Source organism: Balearica regulorum, chromosome 23 (assembly GCF_011004875.1).
Source record: "Balearica regulorum gibbericeps isolate bBalReg1 chromosome 23, bBalReg1.pri, whole genome shotgun sequence".
Classification (NCBI taxonomy): Eukaryota; Metazoa; Chordata; class Aves; order Gruiformes; family Gruidae; genus Balearica; species Balearica regulorum.
In genome coordinates this window covers 5,330,885-5,354,971 of record NC_046206.1, presented here as the reverse complement: position 1 = coordinate 5,354,971, position 24,087 = coordinate 5,330,885, and the positions used below count along the sequence as shown (strand labels likewise).

Sequence of the window (24,087 nt, the reverse complement as noted above, 5' to 3'; positions counted from 1 at the left end):
ACCGAGACATCGTGTCCGTGGGGAGGTGAAGATCTCGCCCACCATGCTGGGACCCATCGAACAAGCTACCGTGGGGCTCAGAGCAGCCACGGTGTTCGCCGGGGGTCTCATCCAGCCCAGCAACTGTGCTGGTGGTAATGCTGTAGCTTCAGGTTGACATCTGCTTTGCCTTCAGCTGGCTTCCTGGAGGCAAAGGCTGTTGGACTCAAGCAGCAGCAGTTGTATTGCATTAATTGAAATAAACGGAGTTCCCAAATGCGTGTGAAACCTCTTGGCTGGCCCAGTACAAAAGGGAGCAGTGTCACGGTGAGGCAGTCATGTACAGAGCGAGCTCGTCTCCAGTTTTGCATGTGTTTAAGGTCAGCAGAGCATCTCTGCTGCAGGCAAAATACTCGTGGGCGCAGAGACCAACCCCACGCTATCCAAACCTGGATTTCACATCTCTGTTTTCAGGGGAACTTGTATCAGTCAGGCAAAAAACAACCAGCGCTAAGTCCCACAGCTTTTAGCATGCAAAAGCCTTTCCCCAGCTCTAGGCAGGTCACTTGCGTGGGGGCAGAAGGCGTTAGGAGGTTGAATAATGTTTCAGGCAATAGTTTTTCCTCTATAACTTCACCAGCTTCTGCACCTTTCCTGAGTTATCCTCAGCGCAAACTCCATCCCCAAAGATGTCCCCCAGCAAAACTATCTCACCAAGCCATCCCTTCCGTCAGTGCTCCTGGAGCATCCTGGCTGTCCAGTGTGGGACATGAATGTCTGGGGACCCCCCCACTATAGCCCACAGCCGTGATGACCGAGTACTTTCAGCAGTGACATAGACAACTGCCCGATGTAATCAATTATTTCTTTTGGGGAGGCAGAGCTGCAACTAATCTCTTCTTTGTCTTTATGGCTTTTTGTTGGAAGCCTTTTGCTCCTGAGACGCTCACATAAATACCTGTTGTCCAACGCGTCTCTGGTGATAGTCCAGCACTTGGTGGGTGGCACGAAGAGGGAATTTTCTTGGTTTGCAGCTGCTGGGGCTGCAGGGTGGGCTTGCGCCCAGCGATGTGCTGAAGTCTTGGGGCTGGTTGTCTCGCCGTGAATCGGTCCCTCCCTCGCTCCGTCTGCCTCCGCGTCACCTTGGATTAATTACAGTACAATGCAATATACATTTATATGGTGTCTGCACAAGTGTCTCAGGGCCCTTTGCAATCTGAAAAATCTAATTAAGGTGCAGCCTCCAACATGAATGCTTATCACCGAAATGTGTACGGCGAGACAGAGGCAGCATGCCTCCACGGCTCAACCAGGAGCTGAATCCACACTCTCGCGGCGTTATTAATTACTCAAAGCTTGGTGTCCGAGATGCCAATCGATACCGTGGGCCTGGCTAGATAGCGAGCGTTAAGTAAGCGTGAGGGAGCAGAAGATAACCATCAGCTAGAAACCTGGAGGAGGTTGTTCTTGGCCTGGGAGGAGGAGGAGGAGTCGCTTTGCACAGACACGTGCAGTAGCAGCACGTGTTTACCAGCGACTTTGACGCTGGAAGGTTATTTGCTTAGTGCCGAAAGACATTGGTGATATTCAATTTTGGACTGAGGAAGGTCCTGCCTTGGGGACCAGGCTGGTGGTGGGCGCAGCATCGTTCTGCAAGGTTTGCTGCAAAACTTGTTTGGCTTTTTTAGATGGTCTCCTGAGTGGCACCAGCTGTTGGGAACGTCGGGAAGGGAGGGAGGGAGCGCCACAAGTGCGACGAAAGTGTAAATAACCAGGAGGAAAAGGAAAGGAAATGTGAAGTGGCCCTTTAAATATGAGCCTCCAGAGCCCGGAGCCCAACTAGCGTTCCCTCAAGTATTCAAATGAGATTGCAGCATCAGATTGGTATGCATTAGGCTGGTCTCAATGAAAATTAACATGTAATTGCTTCAAATGAAGTAAGTGAGGAGGTAATCTGTTCTTAAATTGGATTCGCAGGATTTTGTGGTACCATAATGCAGCTGTGAAATGAAATATATTTTAAGGATGATGTCCTCAAGGGGAGAGGGGGGGAAAGGGGGGGGGGGTCTGTACTGGGAAGGGTCCTGTCCCTCCCTCCCTCTCTTGTTTTCAGTCTCATTAGTGCCATTTTATAAATGGGGAGAGGGTATTGGTGCGAGTGGCATGGGTGGGGAAGGTCCCATTGCTTTTGGCTCCGTCATGTTTCCTTCCTTGACGTCCCTCCTGTCCATCCTCTCCCCCTACTTCATTGTCGCTTTTCCTTGTGGCTCGTGTCTCCTCCGGCACCTTCTCTCTCAAGGACATGTCCCCATCCCATCATGACAGGAGGTCATGAGACGAGGCACTTGCACTTTGTTCGTGTGGCAAACAACCTTCTGGTTACGTGATGGGGAAGATCTGGTGATGTGGTGGGTTTTGAGTGTCTGTGAGAAGCTGCGTAGGTTCTTGCTAGGGAGCTAGTTTCCATGAGGAGACAGATGTCAGAGCAAGAGACACAGGTTACCTTCTTGTTGATCTCTTCTTGTCACCTCAATCTCTTGTGACCTTGGATGGGGAAGCCTCTTCTTCTGCCAAAGGGGAAGGTCCTCTCCCCATCACCCTGGGACCCAGAGTGGCACTGTGAGGCTTGGGGATTTATCCCTAATGCCCTGCTCATCCCACACAGTCTTGTGTTGCCTGGACCACCCCTCTCTCTTAATTTTAAGGGTTTGCTCGTTGTCCTCTTTCCATCCATCTCTGCCCATCTGCCAGTAGAAGCAATATAAGCTTGGGTGTTGTGGTGGAATTGCAGTTAGGACTGTGAGGGAGAACTGGTGCAGGAAGGTGATGTGGTAACCTGCAATTATTCTCAGACTACAAATAATACAGATAGTGTGTAGCAAAATATATTTGCTACAGGTAGAGCCAGTTGGTCAGCCACAGCCAGTACCAGTGCAAGCTCCCCCGTCTCCCCATCTCAGCCCTCCGTTACAGTGTCCTGGGCTACTGGAGAGCTCTGCCAGTGCCTTGAAATCCCGATACCCGATCTTGTGCTCTTCCTTGGGTTGATTTCCCCGCGTTGTCCCCATCGGTGCCCTTCAGCCCTCTGTTTGCAGCACTTCTCGCTCCCACTTGCCCCGTGCTCCTCCTGTCCCGGGCTGCATCCCAACCCACGGCATCCTCGAGCAGCCAGCTCCTGCTCATTCCTCTCCGCAGTGCTGGCAGAGAGCACTCACCCCTTGCCGTTCCTGTTTTGTGCCTCAACTTCTAAGGAAAAGCCACTTTAGTGATAATTTCCCACTTGTAATAAGTTAAGTGCATCGCTTCCCTTCGAATACATTTTCAGTGCAGTTAAGCTCAGCAGTCCCTTGCCTGTGTGCTTAGTTAAACGCGCTCCTTTGCAGACCGTTGGGGTGGATGGCATCGCTTTATTCCTGGGCCATTAGTGTCAACTGTGCAAAGCAGAACCAGGATTTATTCAGGGGCCACAGCTCGTAATTGAGTGAGTTCAGCGCCGGGGATCGGCACTAACTGCTGGGAGTGCAGCCTGGAGGAACTTCCCCGCTGGGCTGGAGGAGGAGAGCGGGAGCTGCTGGGGGGGCTGAGAAGGATGGGGAGTTTGGGGTGTCTTGAGTGGCTCAACCCAGGGCTCGTAGGTGGCAAAGAAGTGTTTTTCTAGAGAAGGGTGTATAGCAAGGAGAGATGTCTCCAGGTTTTTGGGGGCAGAGAGAGGAGACTTCTTCTCCACACCTCCTCAGATGAGGAGACCTTATTTTTACAGGGTTTAAACTGCTCTGTAACGCTTTGCGGGGAGAGGATGGGATCATTGCAGGGTTATTTTCTTGTTGTGGCATTTCCCACGCCTCCTTTTGAAGCCTCTCAAGACATCGTGCAGGCAGCTGCCAGACCCTGGACCTGGTCTGGGGTGGTCCCTTCCCTGCAGAAGGAAGAACCCTTTCGCAAGCAACCGTGGAAGACTGCTGGGGAAGGGGTGACTGTCACCCAGGGCTGTATGCCTGCTGGCATCCAGGACCCCCCCGAGCAATTACTTGGGCTGTGGGAATGCAAAAAAAAGGAGAAAATGGGGAGGAACAAAATGTCCCTCTGGCTCAGCGCAGGATCCCGGTGCTGCAGGAGCTCCCCAGCGGGGTGGCATTTCATTAGTAAACTGGCCGTGTCCCTGCACAGCTGCCTACAGGAGGTTTGGTGCTGGCGTCACCCCCATTCCCCCGTGCCATCAGCACTTTTGGAGGGCACCCAAACAGATGGGCCAGCTCCGGTGCCGCTCCGTGGGGTCAGTCGCAAGGGTGGGAGCCCAGGTTAGGGACACACTTCCTCGACGTGTGATCTCGGAGCGGCTGCCCTCATTGATGTTTTGTGGCACGCTCTGAGATGCTGAGATGGAAGACGCTATAGATGTGCAGAGCCCTGTTGTTAGCAGAGACAATAGGAGGATAAATAGAAAGGCTGGATGAGCCGAGCACGGGAGCAGGGGACTTGGAAAGGTGCTAGTGCACTGCTGCATTGCAGAGAGATAAAGACTTTTCCAGACAAGCCATCCCTGCCTGCTGCATCGCGACCTGCCTGCTTTGCACCAGTCCTCGGTGCCGGTGCAGGGCTCTCCCGGGACCGGCGGGGTGTTGGGTGCACCCGGAGGTGCTTGCGTGACTTGCGGCTGCTGCGTACCCTGCCCCGGGCTCGGTCTGCAGGCTGCAAAGTGGGAGCTCCGGCTCATTTTGCAGCTTTTCCTTCCTCCCCAGTCCCGTTTCCTCCTGTTTCCTTGGCATTTGCCAATAAGCTCGCCTAAGGCAGCGTACTGGGAGTTGTTTGCAGCTCTGCAAATCCCGGGCAATGAACCAAGGCGGATCTTTTTGAGCCCAGTATATTATTATTAATGTAATTAGTGTGAATCATTTGCATGTATAAACTTTCACTTGAGGAGATCAGGTACTTTACAAACATGCGTTAACTCACCCTCCCTGGCAAGGAGGTGCCAAATATCTTTAAAGCTTTGCAGAAGGCATCAAAGAAGGGCAGGGACTTGCAAGGAACTCGCTGCAGGTTGCAGCGTGAGCTGGTGGGAAAGGCAGGACCTCCCGGCCCACAGCCCCCGACTCCCTCTGCTACAACTGAGAAGAAACTCTGTCTGGGCAGGGAAGAGAGGGAGAAGCAGAAAGGGTTTTTATTTTCCACTTCTGAGCGCTGCTTTTGACCAGCTCAGCATGATTTTGAAGAGGCACCGGGGCAGCAGCTGATCTGAGGGCACCTCCCCACCCCGCAGCCTTTGGAGATGCTCAGGCTGCTGCAGAGTGGGGGACTGGAGGTAGATGCCAGCCCCAGCGGGGTCCCCCCTTTCCTGCTGGACCCCGCTGCCAAGTTAATCACTTGGTCAGCTCCTGCCTGGCAGGCGGCAGGTTCCCCACGCAGGGAAGCGGTTTCTCGGCCCTGACAGCCATGCTGTGCTGCGAAGAAGTCCTCGGGCTGCATCTTTGGTGGTGTCACATCAGGGTGAGCTCAAGGGATGCTTTCCAGCTGATTTTGCAGTTGAGGGTGAGGCCAGCCGGTGTGGTCCTGGGGCACAGGGGAGGATGGACATGCCAAGAACCCCACCGCTGTGACAACCACACAGCATGCAGACCCCAGTGGGGATGAGCCTTGAGCCCCTGTTAGAGCCGCCTGGGTGAGCAGTTGGGGCTTCCAGCAGCCCAGCACCAAACCTACAGACCGTTTTAATCCCCCAGTCCATCTGCCACTGTGAACGTCCCCTGCTCAGCCCTGCACAGAGCCTGTTACCTGCGCGGCTTTGCACATCAAGCCCAGTTATCCAAGCTCAATGGACTGAGACGGGTGTCCCTGCTGCTGCCCTGCTTGCAGCCTGCGAAGGGGTCAGCGGACGACGTTATTGCTGGAGGTGCGCGCGCCTTTTGCCGCGTGTGTCAATAAGCACGCGTGCTCTCGGTATGTGCTGTAAAAATACCCGCAGTATGTCTGCACCAGCTTTTTCTGTTGGGTTTGTGCTTGATGTGTAGGGTAGCATTGCATGTCGGTGCGTATGTGAGCATACGGTGCTGCAGTGACTGTGTGTAAGCGCACGCAGTCTGTATGTGCATGGAAAGTGAGCAGATGCTGTAAATCCTGCTGAAGAAGGGCTGGATTGGTAGAAATTGCTAGTGCATGACTTAACCCAATACAGCAAAGAATGAGGAGAGGGAAACCAGGCTGGGTTGTGGCAATGAGGGTTTTGGCTTAATATTTATTAGTAAATAAGCTTCCAGACCACCTTTTCCATGATAACCACACCTCGGGCTGTGCATGGTGTGTGCATTCCAGCCTTACGGGGTCGTGGGCAACATGTGTCCCAAGGAGCATGGGACAATCTGACCCCGGCTTTCCCTTCGCTCAGGAATTGACGGCCAAACTTCTGTTGTCACCGGAGCATAAACATCACAGGAAAGTCTATGAGAGCGGTGGGACTGTGCTTGAATGGGATTGAGTTGTTCACAGCCCAGCCTTTAATTAATCCTAATAAATAACAACAAAATGTGATAATCACGGAAATAAATCTGAGATGAGAAGCTCCTGCCTCCGGCAGCGGTCTAGTTTAGTTGATCATTTATAGCAGAGCTGCTGGTGCAGAGGCTGGAAGGGACACGAGATGCTGGGGACAAGGCAGGGCTGGAGCAGCTTGTCTCCTTGCCCAGCCTCAGTGGGAGGCTTTTGCACCTAGTTTTAAACTTAACCCCGGCCTAATTTTTCCAGACTGGTTTCCAGATTGGTCTGGCCCGTAGCAGAGACAAAACACTGCTGGCGTGGAAGGGATTGCTTCAAAATCCAGAAGTGTCTGGGAACTGCTGAGTTAGACCTGGAAGAAAAAGACAAGACATCTAGGGATACCTGATGGTGGGTCGGTGCTGTGCGTGTGAAACTCCATCAGGCAGGCTGGATTTGGGAAGGGGGTTTCTCTAGGCTGGGCACGCAGTGCAAATTAGGTGGTGGTGGAAGGATGAGTGAGCCCAGGGGATTGTTGAGAGCAGGGGCTGGTTTGGGGGCAGCTTGGTCATGGCCCCAAGGTTGGGCCACCAAATTTGCTGGGGTGAGCCAGGCTTAGCCCCGTCCCTGCCTCCCCACAATGGAGTTTGTACCCTGATAATTGCAATGAAAGCGGCAATCAGGTTGGTAATTTCACTGAGCTCTTTTCAGTTCTAATTAACATTATTCATTTCTTGTGTGTCCTGCTGGGTTGAGACAATCTGTGCTCTCCAGCCCAGCCCTCTGGAACACCAGCGATCTGCATAAGAGGCAACAAAAAAGTGTTGTGTGCCAATTACTACACTTCAGTAATTAAAAACCTCCTTCCCCCCACTGCCAGGCCACCTCCTCTCCCGTCATTTTCTGTGTGCAAACTCGCGAAAGCAGAGAGAAAAATTCAGGAGGGCATGTCATTGCTGGCTTGTGCCATCTGTGTCTGCTCCGAAGATGCAGGGAGGTACCGGGGGCTGTATGAAGCACAGGCAGGATCAGTGGTCAGGGCGCTCAGCTTTGGCACCCTGTTGCATAAGTTATTCCTGATAGAGTTGATTGTGGCAGCTGCAGTTTGGTTGTGGACTCTTTGGGAGCAGGTCTGTGTCTGCAAAGCAGCCTGCTCCCCTCTGGCTGCGGCTGCTGTGTCCCCACCAAGGGCTTTGTTGGCATTTTCAGCCCTGCTCATCTTTGGTCTTGTGTCACCTAAGGTGGCGGAAACCTGATGGCGATCTTTCCCACTTTCAATTTCCATCTTTGACTGGTGTCCCTGCAGCCGGGTGGGCTGTCCCTGCACCCATGGGCTCCTTGCGTGGGGATGCTGGCTGGTTTGGGGGAGACCGGCCGGTCCTAATGGACCAGCTTGTTTGTAGAGGGTGGATAGCAAAAGCCAAGAAGCTTTGGCTGCAGAGATGCTAACGGGTCTGGAAAGGGCAGAACCAGCCTGCGCCTGTATCCCCTTTGTGCCCGGTGTGCATCGTTGCCCAGGGAGTGTGGGACAAGGGCACGAGCAGGCAGGTTGGGAGGAGTAGGGAAGATGTATGCACGCATCTCTCACCTTTCATCGGTGCATACAACTGTCTTAAAATGTCCAAACTCCATCGCTCATGGTCATTTTGAGGTGCCCTCAGTGGCAGCAGAGAGCAGAGGGTCTGGTACAGCGTGAGGAACTACATCTCTCTGCAAACCGTCGCTAGTTACCCCCAGGATGATGCAGCAGTAGTGTGCTAGCAGTGTTTCCACCTCCCGGAGGGAAAACCCTGAGGCTTTGGACTCTGGATTTAGAGGGAAAGAAACAGCAGAGAGACAGAGCAGCAGCATCTCCTCCTTGTGCTGACACTCGGCAGTTTTTCATCTTCCTGGAGGAGAAGGCCTTGCCTTCTGAGCAGGAACGTATCAAAAATTAAGGATCTTGAGAGAGAAAATTACCTCATCTGTTCGTAATTATTTTTACACCTTCTTTTTGGAGGCAAGCACTGTTTCCTGGCACCCCAGGGACCTCTCTCTCCCCTCCTTCCCAGGCAGGGCGAGAGCCTCCAGTGAGGTGGAGGGAGCATCTCTGGGATTTGCACCTCGCCAGGAGTGAGGTGGGAATGGGGAGGCTGCAGGCTCGGCGGTGGTTTTGCTCTCCACCTGTGCTTGGAGCCTGGCTTCCCGACCGAAGCCAAAGGCTTTCCGCTCGGCTGCTTGCATGCAGGAGAGGAGGGCTTCCCATCCCTGCACCGGGTTTGAGGAGAGAGGAGCTGCTGAAGGAGGGAAGGGGGAGCAGATGGAGGGGCTGGAAGAGCATTGGGTCGCTGCGGCAAGCCTCGGCCGCGGGGACCCCAACCGGCGCTTGTGCGAGGAGGAGCGGGGTTGGCACGGTAGTTGGAAGGAGCTCGGGTAGGAGCACAACCTGCCATCCCCTAAATAGCACACCGTGTCCAGAGGTCAAAGTGCATCTTTCCTGGGAGCTCTTCCTGCCCTTTATTTTTTATATATATATATATATATATATATATATATATATATATATATATAGGCTTGGGAGCTTTAAGAGGCAGGGAAGAAAATAAAATAACAACTTTAAGCTTGCCGATCCCAGGGACAGAGAAGCATGTCTAGGTGATAAGAAGAGATTGTGGCCAGGTGCTGTGAAGGGCGAAAGCACTTATTTCACTGTTGCCTCATGCGTTACCTGAGCCCCGTTGCTTTTCAAAAGCACTTAAATGCCCATATGATAGAGGGAATGCTTGGATTACACACTGTCTGGCTCCATTATTATCCAGGGATCTCCAAGCTGATGCATTTCACAAAAAAACTGGTGTGGAGGAGGAGAGAGGAAATATATATTTTTAGTTCAGCCTGCTTACAGGTCCTCAGGGATAATCTCCGCAGAAGGGACTGGTCCGAGAAATTCAAGCCACGTCTGGCTTCTCATCACCTGGTCCTTCTCCACAATATGGCTTTGGCAGGGAGGGTGGACACCCCTGCGTTTGTGCAGACGTGCTGCTCGCTGCAACCGCAGGAGCCTGTTTCGTGGCATTGCGATGGGCAGGCCAGAGCCAAGAACCATGTATCCACCTGCATTTTATTCAAAACCCATTGGGCTAAGCTGCCAGTAGAGTTAAAGTCCAGACTATAACATGCTAAAACCGTCCTCTGGGAAGAAATCTCAAGTTTTGTTCAACTTGAGCAACTCAACTTTCAGGTTTTGCTCAAGTTGTAATGAAGCTGAGAGCAAGAGCTGAGTTCTTGGTGTTCAGCCCAGACTGAATCTATTGCTTTTTTTATGTAGATAATAAAAAAATCTGCTCACATTTAATTTATTATTATCGTAATATCGTTATGGAACAGCAGTAAAATTGTTTAATTTATCGGATGTTTTTCACACCAGAGAGGGAGGATGGTGCAGTAGCTTGGGTACTTGCCTAGCAAATCAGCAGGGGAGTCCTGGGTTGCGGACTACCCATCTCACCTTGGGCAAGTCACCTCATGGGGATCCATCATCCCTAACCTCCAAACGTTGTGTGTTGAGGCTGAGGGAGTTATCTAGGCTTCTCCTGTAACCGTCAGGGCCAAAGAGATACCTCCAAAAAAGAGACTAGACGAGACAGCTTGTCCTCGGTTGGGCACCCGTGTCTTCACTGGCATCAGTATGGACGCAGGAAGAGAAGTCGCCCACCAGTAGGGAGCCAGCTCACCCTGAGAAAGGACACAATCCCTAAAGCGTCAGTATAAGTCCACATGCCACAGATATATTCATCCCTGCCGGTAACTCCCCTGCTACCACAGTCTGGCATGTATAGCCCGTTCAGCCCCTCGCATTCATTGAGGTTATCCCGTGTGATCCCTCCCAGGGGCTGCCGTGCTCTTTTTTGGTGCCTCCAAAGTTAATTTGCGTCCCAGCCTCTGCACAAGTAATGAAGTCGATTGGGGAGCATATGAACAGTGGATCTGAGGCTGAGTGGTTTTATGGAAGGACATTATCCTCCATCTCCGGCATCCAGCAAAGCGTGGATAAGTCGTAATGGCTCCGTAATCCCAAACTTGCTCGGAGAAAAGCGGGGTTTTAACTGGCTCAAGGGGGCTCCTTGCTTGGGGACCCGGGGACAGAGCATTACAGGCTGGCGGAGACCTTTGGGAGGAGCAAGACAGGAAAATAATCCCCTTCAGGAGCAAAGTCTCTTCTGGATTTGTGCTGTGTTGTCTTCCGGAGGTCGGGGTGGGGGGGGCGAATTGGGTTGTTAATGAGGCTGGAAATGTAAGATTTCTACTTCCAGAACATCACCTGATAATTGAAATGCTTAGCTGGGGTAAGGCACAGTAAGTGGAGGAGATGCAGCAATGCAGATGATGGGAAGGGAAAGGAGAGCTGACAGAGGGGACAAATGGTAGAAAGCTCAAGGTTTCTCTTTAGAGGTGTGTCAGAGCTGGCTTTCTCCTGAGATAAATTTTCCTCGCTCCTTTGTGAAGCAGAGCGAGCCGCTTTCCCGCCTCCGCTTTGCATTTCTTTGCCTGGCTGCAGGGATATGAAGGTTTGCAGAGAGAATGACAAGTGATGGGTTTGGGCAGGAGGCAGCAACCTGCATCCCCCTCCCAAAAAATCTGGTTTGGACTCAAGATGAAGGTTTTGACTCAGGATGAAGGTTTTGACTCGACTCAGGTTGTTTCCGGGTTTGCAGAGGAGCAAATGGGAATGTAGGGGCGAAAGGTCCTTTGATGACTGGTGCTGGGGTGGCTCTGACCTCTCTACATCTGAAATCATTGTGAAGCTCTTGGGCAAATCTCTAGAGCCACCAGTTTAGATGGATATCGGTGCTCTGAGCACCGCAGGTAAAGTGCTGACATTGTTCTCTTTGGACACTGAAAGCACTTGGTCTCTGAAACTGCTGCTGGCAGCAAAGCTGAAAGTACCGCCAGGAGAACCAGGAGGGGCTGGGGAAGGGAGGGAAGAGCACCCAAGAGCCGATGGGTCACCTCTCTGCTTCTCCGCAGGTGCTCTGTGGATAACCGAGTCACCCGAGTGGCCTGGCTGAACCGCAGCAGCATCCTCTATGCCGGCAATGACAAATGGTGCTTGGACCCTCGGGTGGTGCTCTTGGCCAACACCAAAACCCAGTACAGCATCCAGATCCAAGATGTGGACGTGTACGATGAGGGCCCCTACACCTGCTCCGTGCAAACAGACAATCACCCCAAGACATCGCGTGTCCATCTCATCGTGCAAGGTAAGAGGAAGGGAATTCATAGAGGGGTTGAACTTGGGGCTTTGATTTGTGTTCATCCCTTGTGCCCTGGTGTCTTCTCCTCCCGTTTCTCCTACGTCAAGCCTACTGCATGTAAGACAACTTGGTGCAAATGTAGAGGCTTATCAACAGTTTTGGAGAGTCCCAATGAAGCTGGGCAGTGCCCAGGCATTTGCAATCGCATTTATCCAACTTTCCTGGAGTCCTCGTGGGGCTCTGATACAGGCAGCTCTGCCTCCCGAAGTAGTCACTGGCAAAAACATGTTGCTGTTTGTTGTTGTTGTTGTTCTATTTTGATGGGAGTTTTTTGTTTTCCATGCTGGAGGCAAGGCTTGAAGTAAAACTTGTGTTGGGGGAAAAGAGAGAGCTGGCAGATTTGTGTACTCTGCGGAGGTGTGTGTATGCCTAGCAACAATATGTGTTTGTGTGTTGAAACTCTATACATCCATGAGGAGGAGGAGGAAGGCCGGCATGGGGTGGCAGAGTGCTTGTGGTGGCCAGGCGTGCATTCGGTGGCACGTGAGCACGTCTTGTCGAGGCTGCACAGTCCGCGGGGTACGTATGTGTGCTCTTCAGCAAGCGTGCAAGCACACCCGGGCTCTTGAGAGGGGACATACAAGCATGGGCATGTGCGATGCTCAAGGAGATGGACGTTCATGGAAGATAGCTCCCATATCCGTGCTGCAGGACGTGTGCTGGGCAAAGGGGACCCTGCGTGGTGGGATGTACGGGGCCCGATGCGCTCTTGGGGAGACAGCCTCGGGGAGGATTAATGGAAAATTTCTAATCCCTTGCTAGCAACCCTTTTTCCTTCTTCTTCTTCTTCTGTGATTTGGCCAGAAGCCCTCTTAGCATGACACACCAGCTTTAGTATTGGAATCTCGTCTCGGGCTAATTTTCGAATGCTGATGGGTGTATTGATTTGGAAACGAGCTGGGTTAAAAAGGCATTGGTCTTGTACAGAGTCGGGTTGAGCTAATCTGACGTCGATATGCCAGGCCTGAGCGTTATTGACAGCCTAATGAATAGAAGGGGGGGAAAAAAAGCCAAACCCAGGGCCTTTATTTTTCCCCCTCCCTCCCTTTCCGTTTTCTCTTTCCCCTTCGAGCAATCAAGCAAACTAAACAGAGCCGGACTTTCTCCATCTCTATTAACTGCGGAGAGAAAGCGGATGCATTGCCAGCCCAGGTCCTTGCTGTTTATCTTGCAATCTGTTATTACCTGCCTGAGTTTCTTAAGCCAAAGTCGATCACTCGCAAGTTCTGAAGTCGCTATCAGGTGCCAGGGTGATGCAGGACAATTTCTATCTGTTCTCTTCTGCTTCCCGTTTCCTGACCTAAATTCCCCCTATCACCAGCCATCCAGGTCCATCCCTCCTGTGTCTTGCCGTATCATTAGGAAGAGATGTTTTGGTACTGGAGGAAAAGGTTGTATCTTAACTCCTTGCAGCGGTTCAGTTAAATACTGGAGGGTTCAGTGATGGGCTCAGTCCTATAATATGCTGAACATCCTCGCTGCTGCCAACAGAAATACCGGCTCTCAGGAGTGGGCCCCCTAATTTCAAGAGCTATCGCTTGGCTCACCCAGCCTTTTCTCAGGTGGAAGGTGGCAAGAGTGTAATGTGCAGCAACACGCTGGAGCAGGACATGAGAGTGAATATCATGTCCAATTAAAGGGAGGCCTGCCTTAATGACCCTGACAAAATTTGGCTGGGGTGCCAGGATTAACTCTCCTGCCTTGGAAAATGGGCCCAATAAATATGCAATCTGGTATCATCCTGCCCTAAAAGGTGTTCAGCTTGCGGGAAGCAGTGCTTACCCCTCCCTCCTGGGAAGGCAGGGCATCCGAGCGCCAGGTTTCAGGGATGTGCCAAGTTCAGCGCATGGCTGTGGGACCTCTTGCCCCTTCCCGCAGCCCAAAGGAAAGGAGCAGCAGTGAGAGGAGGTGGGAAAGGGGGTCTCCCCTTTTCAACAGGGTTAGTGCAGGTGCAGCCAGAAAGAGGGAGGTGCGCAGATTGCTCTAAGCAGGTCCTGACTTTCCCCTTGCTGCGCCAGGAAAGGGCCTGGGGGCACAGCTCTTGGAGGCAGGAGCACTCCCGCCTCTCAGGATGCAATTAAATCGTGCCCTGGGGCAGGCTGCGCTCTCCAAAGGGACTGACCGCAGGGGGCAAGGAGCTCTTCCCCTTCCAGCCGGGGTTTCAGCAGCCCACTGCTCCCCCCGTGCAGGCGTGATGGGTGCATGTCGGTCAGGGTCCAGGCGCCCTCAGCCCACACCGGGCATCCCTCCTCCCCAAGTTTAGGGGATATCGCTGCGAAATAGTCGTGGATGGAGGGAGTGGGGAGCTGGGGCATCCCTCGTGTCTGCCAAAGGCTGCTGGAAGAAGAGGTGCTATGTGGGGAAAAAGCAAAAGACAGAAGGATAGGGTGGGAGAAGGAGCTTCCTTTAGGGGATGAGGGTTGGGGATGGTCCCCCAAAGCAGCAGGAGAGAATCAGCTAGAAACCACCAGGAACCAAGGATGTCCACGCAGCAGCCATGGAAGCGCCGCACATTTATTCCTGGATTGACTGTATTGATGGCTGAGATCCCAAAATAAGTGGGTAGAAGGCACCTCAAGAGCTAATTTAGCCTGTCCCCCTGCAAGGAGGCAGAGACTTCGCTGGCAAACACATGTGAAAGCTATTCTTGAAAATCTTTAACAAAGCAGGTTCTTCAGTCTCCCTAGACGATCTATTCTATTGCTTCGCTACCTTTATAATTAGAAAATGTATAGCTAATATCTAACTTAAACCTTCTTTGTTGCAAATGAAGTGGAGTTTTTCTCAGCCTATTCCCAGCGGACCTGGGGAACAATTGATCAGTGTCCTCTTTGTAACAACCTTTAGCTTTTGGGAAGGTTGTTATCGTGTTGCCCCTTAGCCACCTTCTTTCAGAAACGATGCAAGCCCCGTTTCTCCCACCTTTCCTTGTCGGTCAGGCTTTCAGAAACACTTGTCAGTCTTGAAATCCCGCTACAAAAGGCAAAAGGTGATTGCTGCCGATCCAGGAATAGCAGGTCGGCGCATCTCTGCTTCCCACTGCCTCTGCGCTAATGTGGGACAAATGAGCCCGGAAAGGAGACAGCGGACCCTTGGCATTGAATGCTTCAAAGTTCAGACCTGCTGTTTCAGGGACTGCTTTAAATGGGGTCAGGCTCAGCTGTTGGTAATGCCAAAGTGATGTGAGCCAACAACATAGCTGCAAAAGGTACAAGGAGGTTCTTAGCACCTGGATCTCCCCAGGGAAGAAGCTGCTGGACCTAAAATGAATGGCTCAGGGAGTGTCCATGTCATCTGCAGCATCTGGAAGGTGGTTCCTGCCTGTCCCGCTCACTCAGCCCTCATTTCTTCTTAGGAGTTGTCCTAAGGCCAGGCAGAGCACAGGGAAGCGGCACTTCCCATGTTTGCAGAAGTCCACTTCGGAGCCTTGGGAAGAGAGTGGTGTTTCTGGGTGAAAAATGCCAGAGACAAAATCCAGGGAAGCCCAGCTTGCGGTAGGCAAGCTCTGAACTTGGAGAGAGGCAGGAACCCAGAGCGAGAAAGAGGATTTGGTCCCCACTGACCTCTGAGGAGCGATGCTTTCCCTTCCTCTCCTGTATCCCACTCTGGTTTCCTTAGCAAGTCCCACTCCTTGCCCCTGCCGCAGCATCTCAGGCGCAGCCTCCCCCCTTCTCCCCGCTCCCAGCAGGACGCTTCAGCTATTTAAGCTTTTCTCTGGGTTCCTGGGTTTAAAAAAGAGAGACGAGGGAGGAGGAGGAGGATGAGGACGGTGTCTGGAAAGCTCTTATTTGTATTGATAATAAGCCGTCTCCAATGCGCGCCTGCAAAACACTCCCACTGCCTTGTAAGATGCATTAAGGAAAGTTGGCCTTATCTCGGCGCGGGAAATGGACTTGGGGAAGGAGGCACCGTGCCTGCCGGAGTTTAATCTCACTTAGGCACACAAATTTGCATGATAGAAAATGGTGGAATTTTAGTGCTTAGAAAGAAAGAAAGAAAGGTGGGGGGGGGAAGCAAAAAAAGCAGCAACTGGGGGATATTAGGCTTTCTCGCTTCTTTATCAGTTTCCCTGGCCCTATCTGGCTCTTTCTGTTGTCACTGGAGCAACTAATCACCCCTCCCCTTTTGTTTGGTGGTAAATGAGTTTTCCCACTCCTTCCCGGGCTCGGGTTAATCTGCAAATCCCTGCCTTTTGTTTGGGAGTTAATTACCTGCTCGCTGGAGTCGGGGCGCAGGTGGCATGGGGCCATGCCGGTGGCGGGGGGCAGACGTGGCGTGCTGGTGGCACCTCGCCCCACGCCGGGGCCGCCCCGGGAGCATCGCTGCCAAGGTGTGCGTCAGCGAGATAAAGCTGCCGGTGGGGCTGCGGCGCCCGAGACGGCTTTGTTTCAAGCGCCGAACTCTGCCCAATTAATTTTTCTTTGATGCCATAAGCCCCTTTCACTCGTGGGAGAATAAGGATAACTTTTTTTGCGGCCGCTTTTCTGCCTTGCACTGGGGTGCACAGGAAACGCTCGCCCCGCCGAGGAGCTGGGGAGGAAGGATCAGTCCCTGCAGTCATCATCACCCTTTTCCGAAGGCCTCAAGGTGGCTTGCAGGGAAAACAGAGTAGATGGGAACGCATTGCTCTGGGGTTTTATTTTTGCCAGAGATGCTCCGAGCTTTCCTGACCACCCTCCACCCAGGAGTTTTAGCACCGCTGCCAGGTCTGGCTGGGGCTGAGCCTGTCCCCTGCACCACCAAAGCCACCAGTGCTGGGGTGAGGAGGGGCAGGGAGATTTGCCCAGGGCTGTTTGGTAACTCAGTGGCAGGGAGGGTTTGTAGATGTTGGCTGAGCGATGGAGCCACGGGCTTGGGTTTTGCGCTGGATGGGATGCTGCCCAGCAGAAACCACAGGAGCTGCGTCTGGCATGGGTTTTTCTGGTGTGTCAACACCTTTCCCCTGTGAAAGCAGCTGTCCCTTCTAGAAGCAAAAGCAGGTTTAGATAATGCCTTCTTAAAGGCGTGCAGAGAGCTGGGAGAGCCTCCCCAAACCGGTGGAGGGGAGGAAACCAGCGGCATGAAATCGAAATCCTCCCTCGCTTTGCCTGCGCTCTCAGCTCCTTTGACTGATGCGTTCCTTCCCCATCTCTCTTTTGTTGCTAATCACCGTCCGTCCATCAAAGCATCTTTTCCTTTTGTATCAGGGCTGCTGTCGAGGACTGAAGGTCTCCCACGCATTCTCGCACGCTCTCCTAGTTGTTGGCTTTGCATCCCTGTTTTGCTGTGCTCCTTGGGAGCATCCCCTCCTCTCTGCCGCTCCTGCATCCATTGCTGACCCCGGATCTCTCTGTCTCCCTCCCAACGTTACCAGCCCTCTCTTCTTTGCAGGGTCCCATCAGCTCGTCCGTGCTCCCTTGTGATGTGACCACATACCCGGCGTGTAGCTGGGCAGGCTCCCCCCAGCCTCCCCCAAGTCACTTGACCTCTTTGCAAATCAATTTAACATCTGTGAGGCAGAGATAATAATTGTCACCTACTTCACAGGGGGGTTGATGAGGATTAATTCATTAATGTCGACAGAGGTCTTTGAAGATGGAACATGCTATCTGAGAGCTAAACGTTATTATTAATTAGCAATTATATTGTGGGGCAGGAGGGGGGGGAAAGCAGAGACTCCAGAAGCACTGGAAGCGCTTGCAGGTCTGCCCTCGCTGCGGCTTCGGGCTGCCCCAGTTACGTGCCCGCTCTGCTGCAGGAGGGAGCCAGGCGTGCTGCATCCCACCGGGGACGTGTCCCCCTCAATAAAAGGAGAGAGCAAGTTGGTAATGGAGAAGTAGTGGGGAGGGGAAGACGTTCTCCGTGCTTGCTTGGCACCCCAGCGATGCTGGTGGGCCAGGCACCGCCAGACCCATGGGAGGATGTATCGTGTTCCCAAGGAGAAATCATTGGCAGGAGAATGGAGCGAGGGGAAGGAAGAGCCGGTGATTCATAGGACACACAGACCGTTTTCATTTCTTTCGTGTTTTTCTTTTTCGCGTACACCAAGGCTGAGGCTAATTTCTCTGGTTTTTTCCCCTGGTGAACTGGTAATCCTGCAATCCGGTGTGGTGCAGGCTTCCCCTATGCAGCGCCGACACAAACCCTTTGCGGTCCCCGCCAGCTGCCTTGTGCCCTGGTGCGATGCCCGCTGGGGCCATTTCCACCTCCGACACCCCTGTGGCTCCGCTATTCCCATCCTCCCCAGCTGCAGCTGCGTGCGCTTTCGTGGCGACGAAGTGAGCTCAGTGTAACAGAGCGGGTGAAACGGGAGGCCAGCGGCACGAGTGGGGCTGGAGCAGGACTCGAGTTGTCTGCAGGTCTTGTGCTCACCCCCCTTGCACGGCGGGTCCCCCCTCCTTCCCTGAGGATTTTGCCAGCCAAAGGAGTGGCACGGCAGCACCCGCGCCTCCGGGATGCACGTCGGGCATCTCCCCGCTGCCACGTACCGTTTCCAAAGTACCGTTGTTTGGTGTGATAAAGCGGGTGGTGGTTTAATGAGGTCACTGCAGTTTAATGTTACTGCAGTAATCTCTTTTGTTTTACTACATTAAAATATTTGTGGTGGAACGGTTGGACCACTGTAATGTGATATCGCTACCTTAATGTTATTGTTACCATGGTTACGCTAATGGCGGCTCAATAACATTATTGCAATTTAATCTTATGACAATAAAATTAAGGGTAGAACAGTGAGACCTCAACAATGTAATGTTACTACAGTAACAGCATTGTTATCGTAATCGCGGGAGCAGAGTCAACTCGTTGTAGTGTAATATTGGTACCAGCGCTTTATTGTTACTATAGTAACACGGAGCATCCGCCGAAAGTCGCGGCAGGGGATGAATGGGAGGAGACGGCGCTGGTGCACCGGTACTACAGCTACCCCAGGGTTGTCAGTACAGGAAGGTCACGCCGGTATAAAGTCACCTTACTCGCCTAATTCCACTATTGTGGTGTTTTTATCGGGGCCTTTCTTCTTCTCCCTCTGTTGCCAGAGCTCTTCAGAGCGGGTCTGTTGTTTTAGCGGCAGTAACTCTGCAGGGAAGGATTTAAAGCATTGCCTCCATCTAGTTCCAGATCCTTCTGCCCGGCGTTTTATAGCATGTGGCTGTTATGGAGCGATAACGTTTTATATTTATATGTCATCTTTCATCGTGAAAGATCCCGGCGCAAGCTACAAATTATTGCCGTGCTGCAACCCGACGCACGCTGCGTGTGAGAGGAGGGGGTTTCATCCAAGGGCACCGGAGCTGGCTTTGCTGCCTGGGAGAGATACCGACTGAGATACCGACCTGCCGTGCACCAATTCCTGTGCAAGCGAGGGTCTCCTTTGTTTTGAGGACTTTATCCAGAGTCCCCAAACTTTATGAGATGGGGCAGGGGGTCTTTGTGCATCCCGAGCCATGTGCCCCAGGCAGCACCCGCTGTTACCTGGGTGGGCACGGGGAACATTCCCCCCCTTCCCAGGTGGCCACGCAGCTTGTATCAGGGCTGGAAGGGCTTAGCACGAGTGGTGGGCTAGGGGCACGGGGAGGATTGCCTGCGGGATTGAACGTCTTGGAGCATCTGTGCCTCAGGCTCGTTCGTTCAGCCTGGTCTGGTGGGGCTCACCCCAAATCTGAGAAATGCCAAGAGGCAACTTGTCCGCGTTGAGTGCGGCTGCTGGGGTGCGTTGGATTTGCACAAGGTGCGGGTGACATCGCTGTGCCACGCACGGGCTCGCTGCAGTTTTCTCCAGCCTCCAGGGGAGGGAGTCTGAGCTGCCGATCTGTCCCCAGCATCGCGGCCACATCCCTGCCGCATCCCTGGTCCTGCCCAGGCCCAGCACGCCCAGGGATGCGTGCTTGCCATGCCACCGCGCCCACCAGACAGGTTTGATGCGCCGGTTGCTCTCTTGCACCCCTGAACTACCTACACCACCTCGTCACTTGCTTGGCAGGCAGGGATTTCTCCTCTGCTTTGAGCCCCTGTGCTCCCTCCCGGCTTCTCAGGAGATCTCCATCCCTTGACATCTCTTCTCGGTGCATTTGAAACCTGAATTTGGGTGCGCTGCTGCCTGCCTGCCCGTGTTTTGCAAGCCCAGCCTCCAGCCCTAGCACAAATCTGGGCCTGTTCAGCCAGGCAGCTGCTCGGCTCTCCTTGTGCATCAGCATTTGATCTCTCTCCATGGGTATTTGGACTCTGACCACTGCCGTAATTCCTTGTTTGTCCTTTAATAAAAGACCCGTGAGCCCCCTTGACACCGGAGCTGGAATCGGTGGGACCTAGGGCGTCCTGTGTGCCAGCTCTTCATGGCAATCTGGTACTGCATCCATCCTGCCAAAGCGGCTCCTCCGGGAGTTACATGTTTGAAAACATGAGCAGCGGCTCATCTCCCATTCAGTGTTTTTCTCCATCATTTGCTTTATTAAATATTGATTTTCTGTTGCATTATTAAACCTTAAGTCCCAAGCATAAATTCAGAGTTGATACTTTAATCTGGCTCTTCTTTTTGGCCTTTAAAGCTGATTTTTCCGGCCAGTCCCCCTGGAGGTGAGTCCAGAAGCAAAAACCTGTTGCAGAGGCTCGGGGAGTCAGAGAGCAGAAGCAGGGGGCTCTTCCCAAGAGAGTTTGGTCTGTTTGGTGCAGCCTTTGCCGTCAAAGGCGGCATCCACGGGGGTCCTGGCTTGCAATCCTGCAAAGAACATGAGTGAAAGGATGTTGGGGAGGCAGCAGCCAAGTTTTTTAGGGAAGTTTGCATGTTACTGGCTGAAGGAAGGATATAGCCCTCTCGTTTTTGGATAGTGTGGAGAGATTGCAATCTGAAAGGGAAATTTAGTCTGGAGTCACTGCGTGGACAGAGTGGCAGTGAAACATCCCTCCATGTGCCCCGCTATGTTTGCTCCCTAGGGTTTTTGCTGCCTTGCTCTGCCAAAATTGCCATGCTCAGGAGCAGTGCTCTCTGCCGGGGGAAGGAAGCTGCAGATGGTGATGTCTTGTCCTAAACGCATCTCTTCCAACGCAGCTCCTGGCCGATGCTGTACAAAGCTGTGCTTTTCTGCCATACAAATCCCCAGCGAAACCAGAAATTGGCCTCAGCCAAAATTCCAGGCAAAGCCAGAGGGATGCGGGTGGTGGGACTGCTGCCAGCGCTAGGCTGCAAAAAGCCACCGGCCAGGGCGGGAGCGGTGCAAGTGGCCACTGGCACATCCCCGGTAGCCAAGGTGGGTCACACTGACCTGCACTGGTTGGGCTCCGCTCGCCTCCCCTTCCCTATCGGAGAGCTGCATGCAGCCGGCCGCTGCCAAAGCCCCACGCTGCCAGCAACCAGGTGTCTGAACATATTTCCAGAGCCAAGATAACTCCGTGGCCAAAAGGGAGGAGGGGAAAGCAGTGTGGCAGTGCTGGCAGGTTCGGGAGGATTAAAAAAAAAAAAAAAAGAAGAAAAAAGCAGGGGGAGGCTTGCAAACTGCTTTTGGATACCCATCCAAACAGGGCATGCTGGGCAGCATGCAACCCGCGCCTGGCAGCTGGCGAGCTGAGCAGTGATTTAAAACCAGGCTCCCAGCGGCAGGGAAAGAGGCAGAGGGGGAAGCAGATGTGAACACAATGCTGGAGATAAAGGAGAGGCCAAGGGAACAGCTGCCGAAGAGCCAGCCCAGCCCTGCCACCTCCCACGGCGGGCACCGAGTGCTAGAAAACCTCCAGCAAATATCCACGAGCTTAAGGATGGGCTGGAGGGGTGACTGAGCCCGTGGAGGATGAAAGGGAGGACCCAGGGGGAAAATGTGGTGTTTTCTGCACTGGTTTTTTCTTGGGTTTTGAAGGAGAGGTTGAAGCTTGGAGAAGACGAGTTGCATTGAAAGATGGGGAGAGCTGTGATTGTGTTTTGCCATTCTTTTCTTGTCTGTTCTGGTGCTGCAATGGAGGAGAAAGAGATTTGGCAAAGGAGAAAGGGGAGGCAAGGTGGGAAGCAGAGAATAAAAAGGCAAGGACCTTCGGAAAAGAGGCGGATAGGTGGTCCTTCAGAAAAGAGGTGGAAATACGGTCTTGAAAGATTTCTGGTTTGGGTTTTCTGGGTCTGGCTGGTTGTCTGCCTGAGAAGCTGGGAGTGCAGGATGGCAGTGAGTCCCCTCTGCCCCATCCCTTGGAAACGAGGTGGCTTTGTTCATTAGTCCAGGGCCGGATCCCTAGAAGAGCCCTACAGCATGGCCCCACCGGGTGCAGGCGGGAGGACAGGGAGGTCTTGTTGCTCTAGGTGGACCCACGTGCTCATTTTTCATGTCTAGGTTGCTGGTCCTGTCTAGCCAGCAGTAGAGATGCCTGGAAGATTTCAGCTCTGGGTTCCTCTCCTTTCCTCCAGTAGCATCTAGTGTAAGCCTGGGACAAGGCAGTGAAGGTCGCAGACCCCGTCCTGGCTTGCTGTCCTACATGAGACGAGATGAACAGGTCTCAGCCCACCCCCCCTTGCTGCCAAATCCTCCCCATCACCGAGCCCTCACAGGGAATGGCCTCCGACATTTGGACCCAGGGCTGTCCTTGCCTGCACTGGCCTTGGGATGAAGGGTCAACAGAGATGTCTTCTCCATGCGTTGCCCTCCTTGTAATTGCTCCTCCTCGCAGCCAGCCCAACACCTTCAGCCTTTGATCCTCCTCCTCTTTTGCAAACACTTCTCTCCGCTCATGGAATTAAATCTCTCTCGCAGTGTTTTCCTTCCCTATCTTTTCTTTTTGGCCGAGTCTGAAATTTTTTTTTTTTTTTTTTTTTTTTGCTCCTTCAGCAGCAGGGCTATATAATTGATGGCCTCACCAAGCTTTCCGAGCTGAACATTAAACCCTTCCTGCCTTGGCTCCGACTGGAGTTCATTACTTTCTGAAAAGCTTCGTTGTCTGTTTGTGCTCAGATGATTGTTGTTGTGGAGGGGAGGATATTGTCAGCGGAGAGGAGGAGGAGGGGTTGGATTTGGCCAGGACTGCTTTGTAATCAAATCCTGCTCTCTTTCTTTTTTAACAAATTTTTGAGTGGAAAAGGCCTCTTTTGGTAAAATTGAAATAGCGGCACCCTTCCGAAGGCAGGAGCAGAAAACTCAGGCCCCTAACTAACGTTGTCTCGGGGGCGGTGGGAAAACGATGCTTTGCAAATTGCCTGCGAGAGCGATGCTCAGCCCCGGGCAGGCGGGAGTTGGGGGCTGCTCCCATCACCACGGGCTTTATACCTGGGCTTCTTGGTGAACCTGCCGTGGTCATCCCTCCCAAACTTTTGCATCCCGGGAGCTGTCCTGGGAAGGCTGAGCCCCATGCAGTGCTGGCAGGGTCCCTCCGTCACGATGATTTCCTTATTCTGGTGCTGAGGGTCACTGGGTGGGTGTGTTTTTGCATGATGCAACTTGTTTTCTGCGTCTTTTGGCCTTTTCTGGCAAGACGAAGCAGAAGTGCTTTCTCTGGTTTGCCCTATGCCGATGCTTCTTCTGGCTCCCCGTCTATCTCCGTGATTTTTTAGCACTTAAAACACAGCAAGGCTGAGGTGATTACAAGGATTGGAGATGCAGTGACACTTCCCTGCCAACAAGTAATTGATTTATTAAAGACATTACAATACATTCATGGTTGAGCGTAAGAGTTTCCTTTGAACTCGCTCAAAAATCCAAAGGGATTGTGCCTGTTTGCAAGTACCGCGGGCAGAATAAATCTGCGCTCCCCCATCGCCTCCCCCCTACCCCCGCCGCACCACCGCAATTTCATTTCCCTTTGACTGGCGCGAGTAAATATCACAGCTTGACAACTCCAGTCCAGTGACCGGTGTGATCCAATTTAATAGCATTTAAAAATTCAAAGTGATTGTTAGCCAAATGGAAATGTAAGATTTCATACCCAGCCTGCCTTGGGGAGGAAAGGAAGAATGAGGGAGGGTGCGGGGGATGTAGACAAATGGACTAGATAAAAAATAATGGAAAGTAACTTAATTAAAGAGGCTCGAGCCAAGTTAAAAACAGTAATGATTTTGAATCGGAGAACCACAGGTTTTAAAAATGAAAGGGAAAGAGGAAAGAAAGGAAAGGAAACTGTGGATAAAGAGCCTCCAAAATGATTAAAAGGGAAGAGAAGGAGGCATAGGAAGGAAGGGGTAAAAATAGTCCTTCCGTGCAAAGTAGGAGCACATGGGGAATAGATGGTGCCATTGATGAGGCTGGGCATTAGAAAGACAAATAGGGAAATTAAAGGATGCTCTGGGGGGAGATAACTCCCTGCGGTTTTTCTGGCGTCCTCGGAGGCGCGAGGGTGGCCGAGAAGAACGCTTGAGGGCTTCATTTAGGAGAAACAAAACATGTAGGAGCAGTCCTAATGG

General features: G+C 52.6%; 1 protein-coding gene across 6 annotated transcripts in view; it reads left to right on the top strand.

The window, feature by feature from the left end:
• The window catches only part of LOC104643573 (protein CEPU-1), a 338,158-nt gene that overhangs the window by 277,178 nt on the left and 36,893 nt on the right, over window positions 1–24,087 (top strand). For all 6 annotated transcript variants that reach the window (XM_075774604.1, XM_075774606.1, XM_075774607.1 and 3 more), the window contains one exon: window positions 11,455–11,687. In XM_075774604.1, coding sequence (XP_075630719.1) covers window positions 11,455–11,687 — 233 coding nt within the window. The remainder of the gene's footprint in view (window positions 1–11,454; window positions 11,688–24,087) is intronic.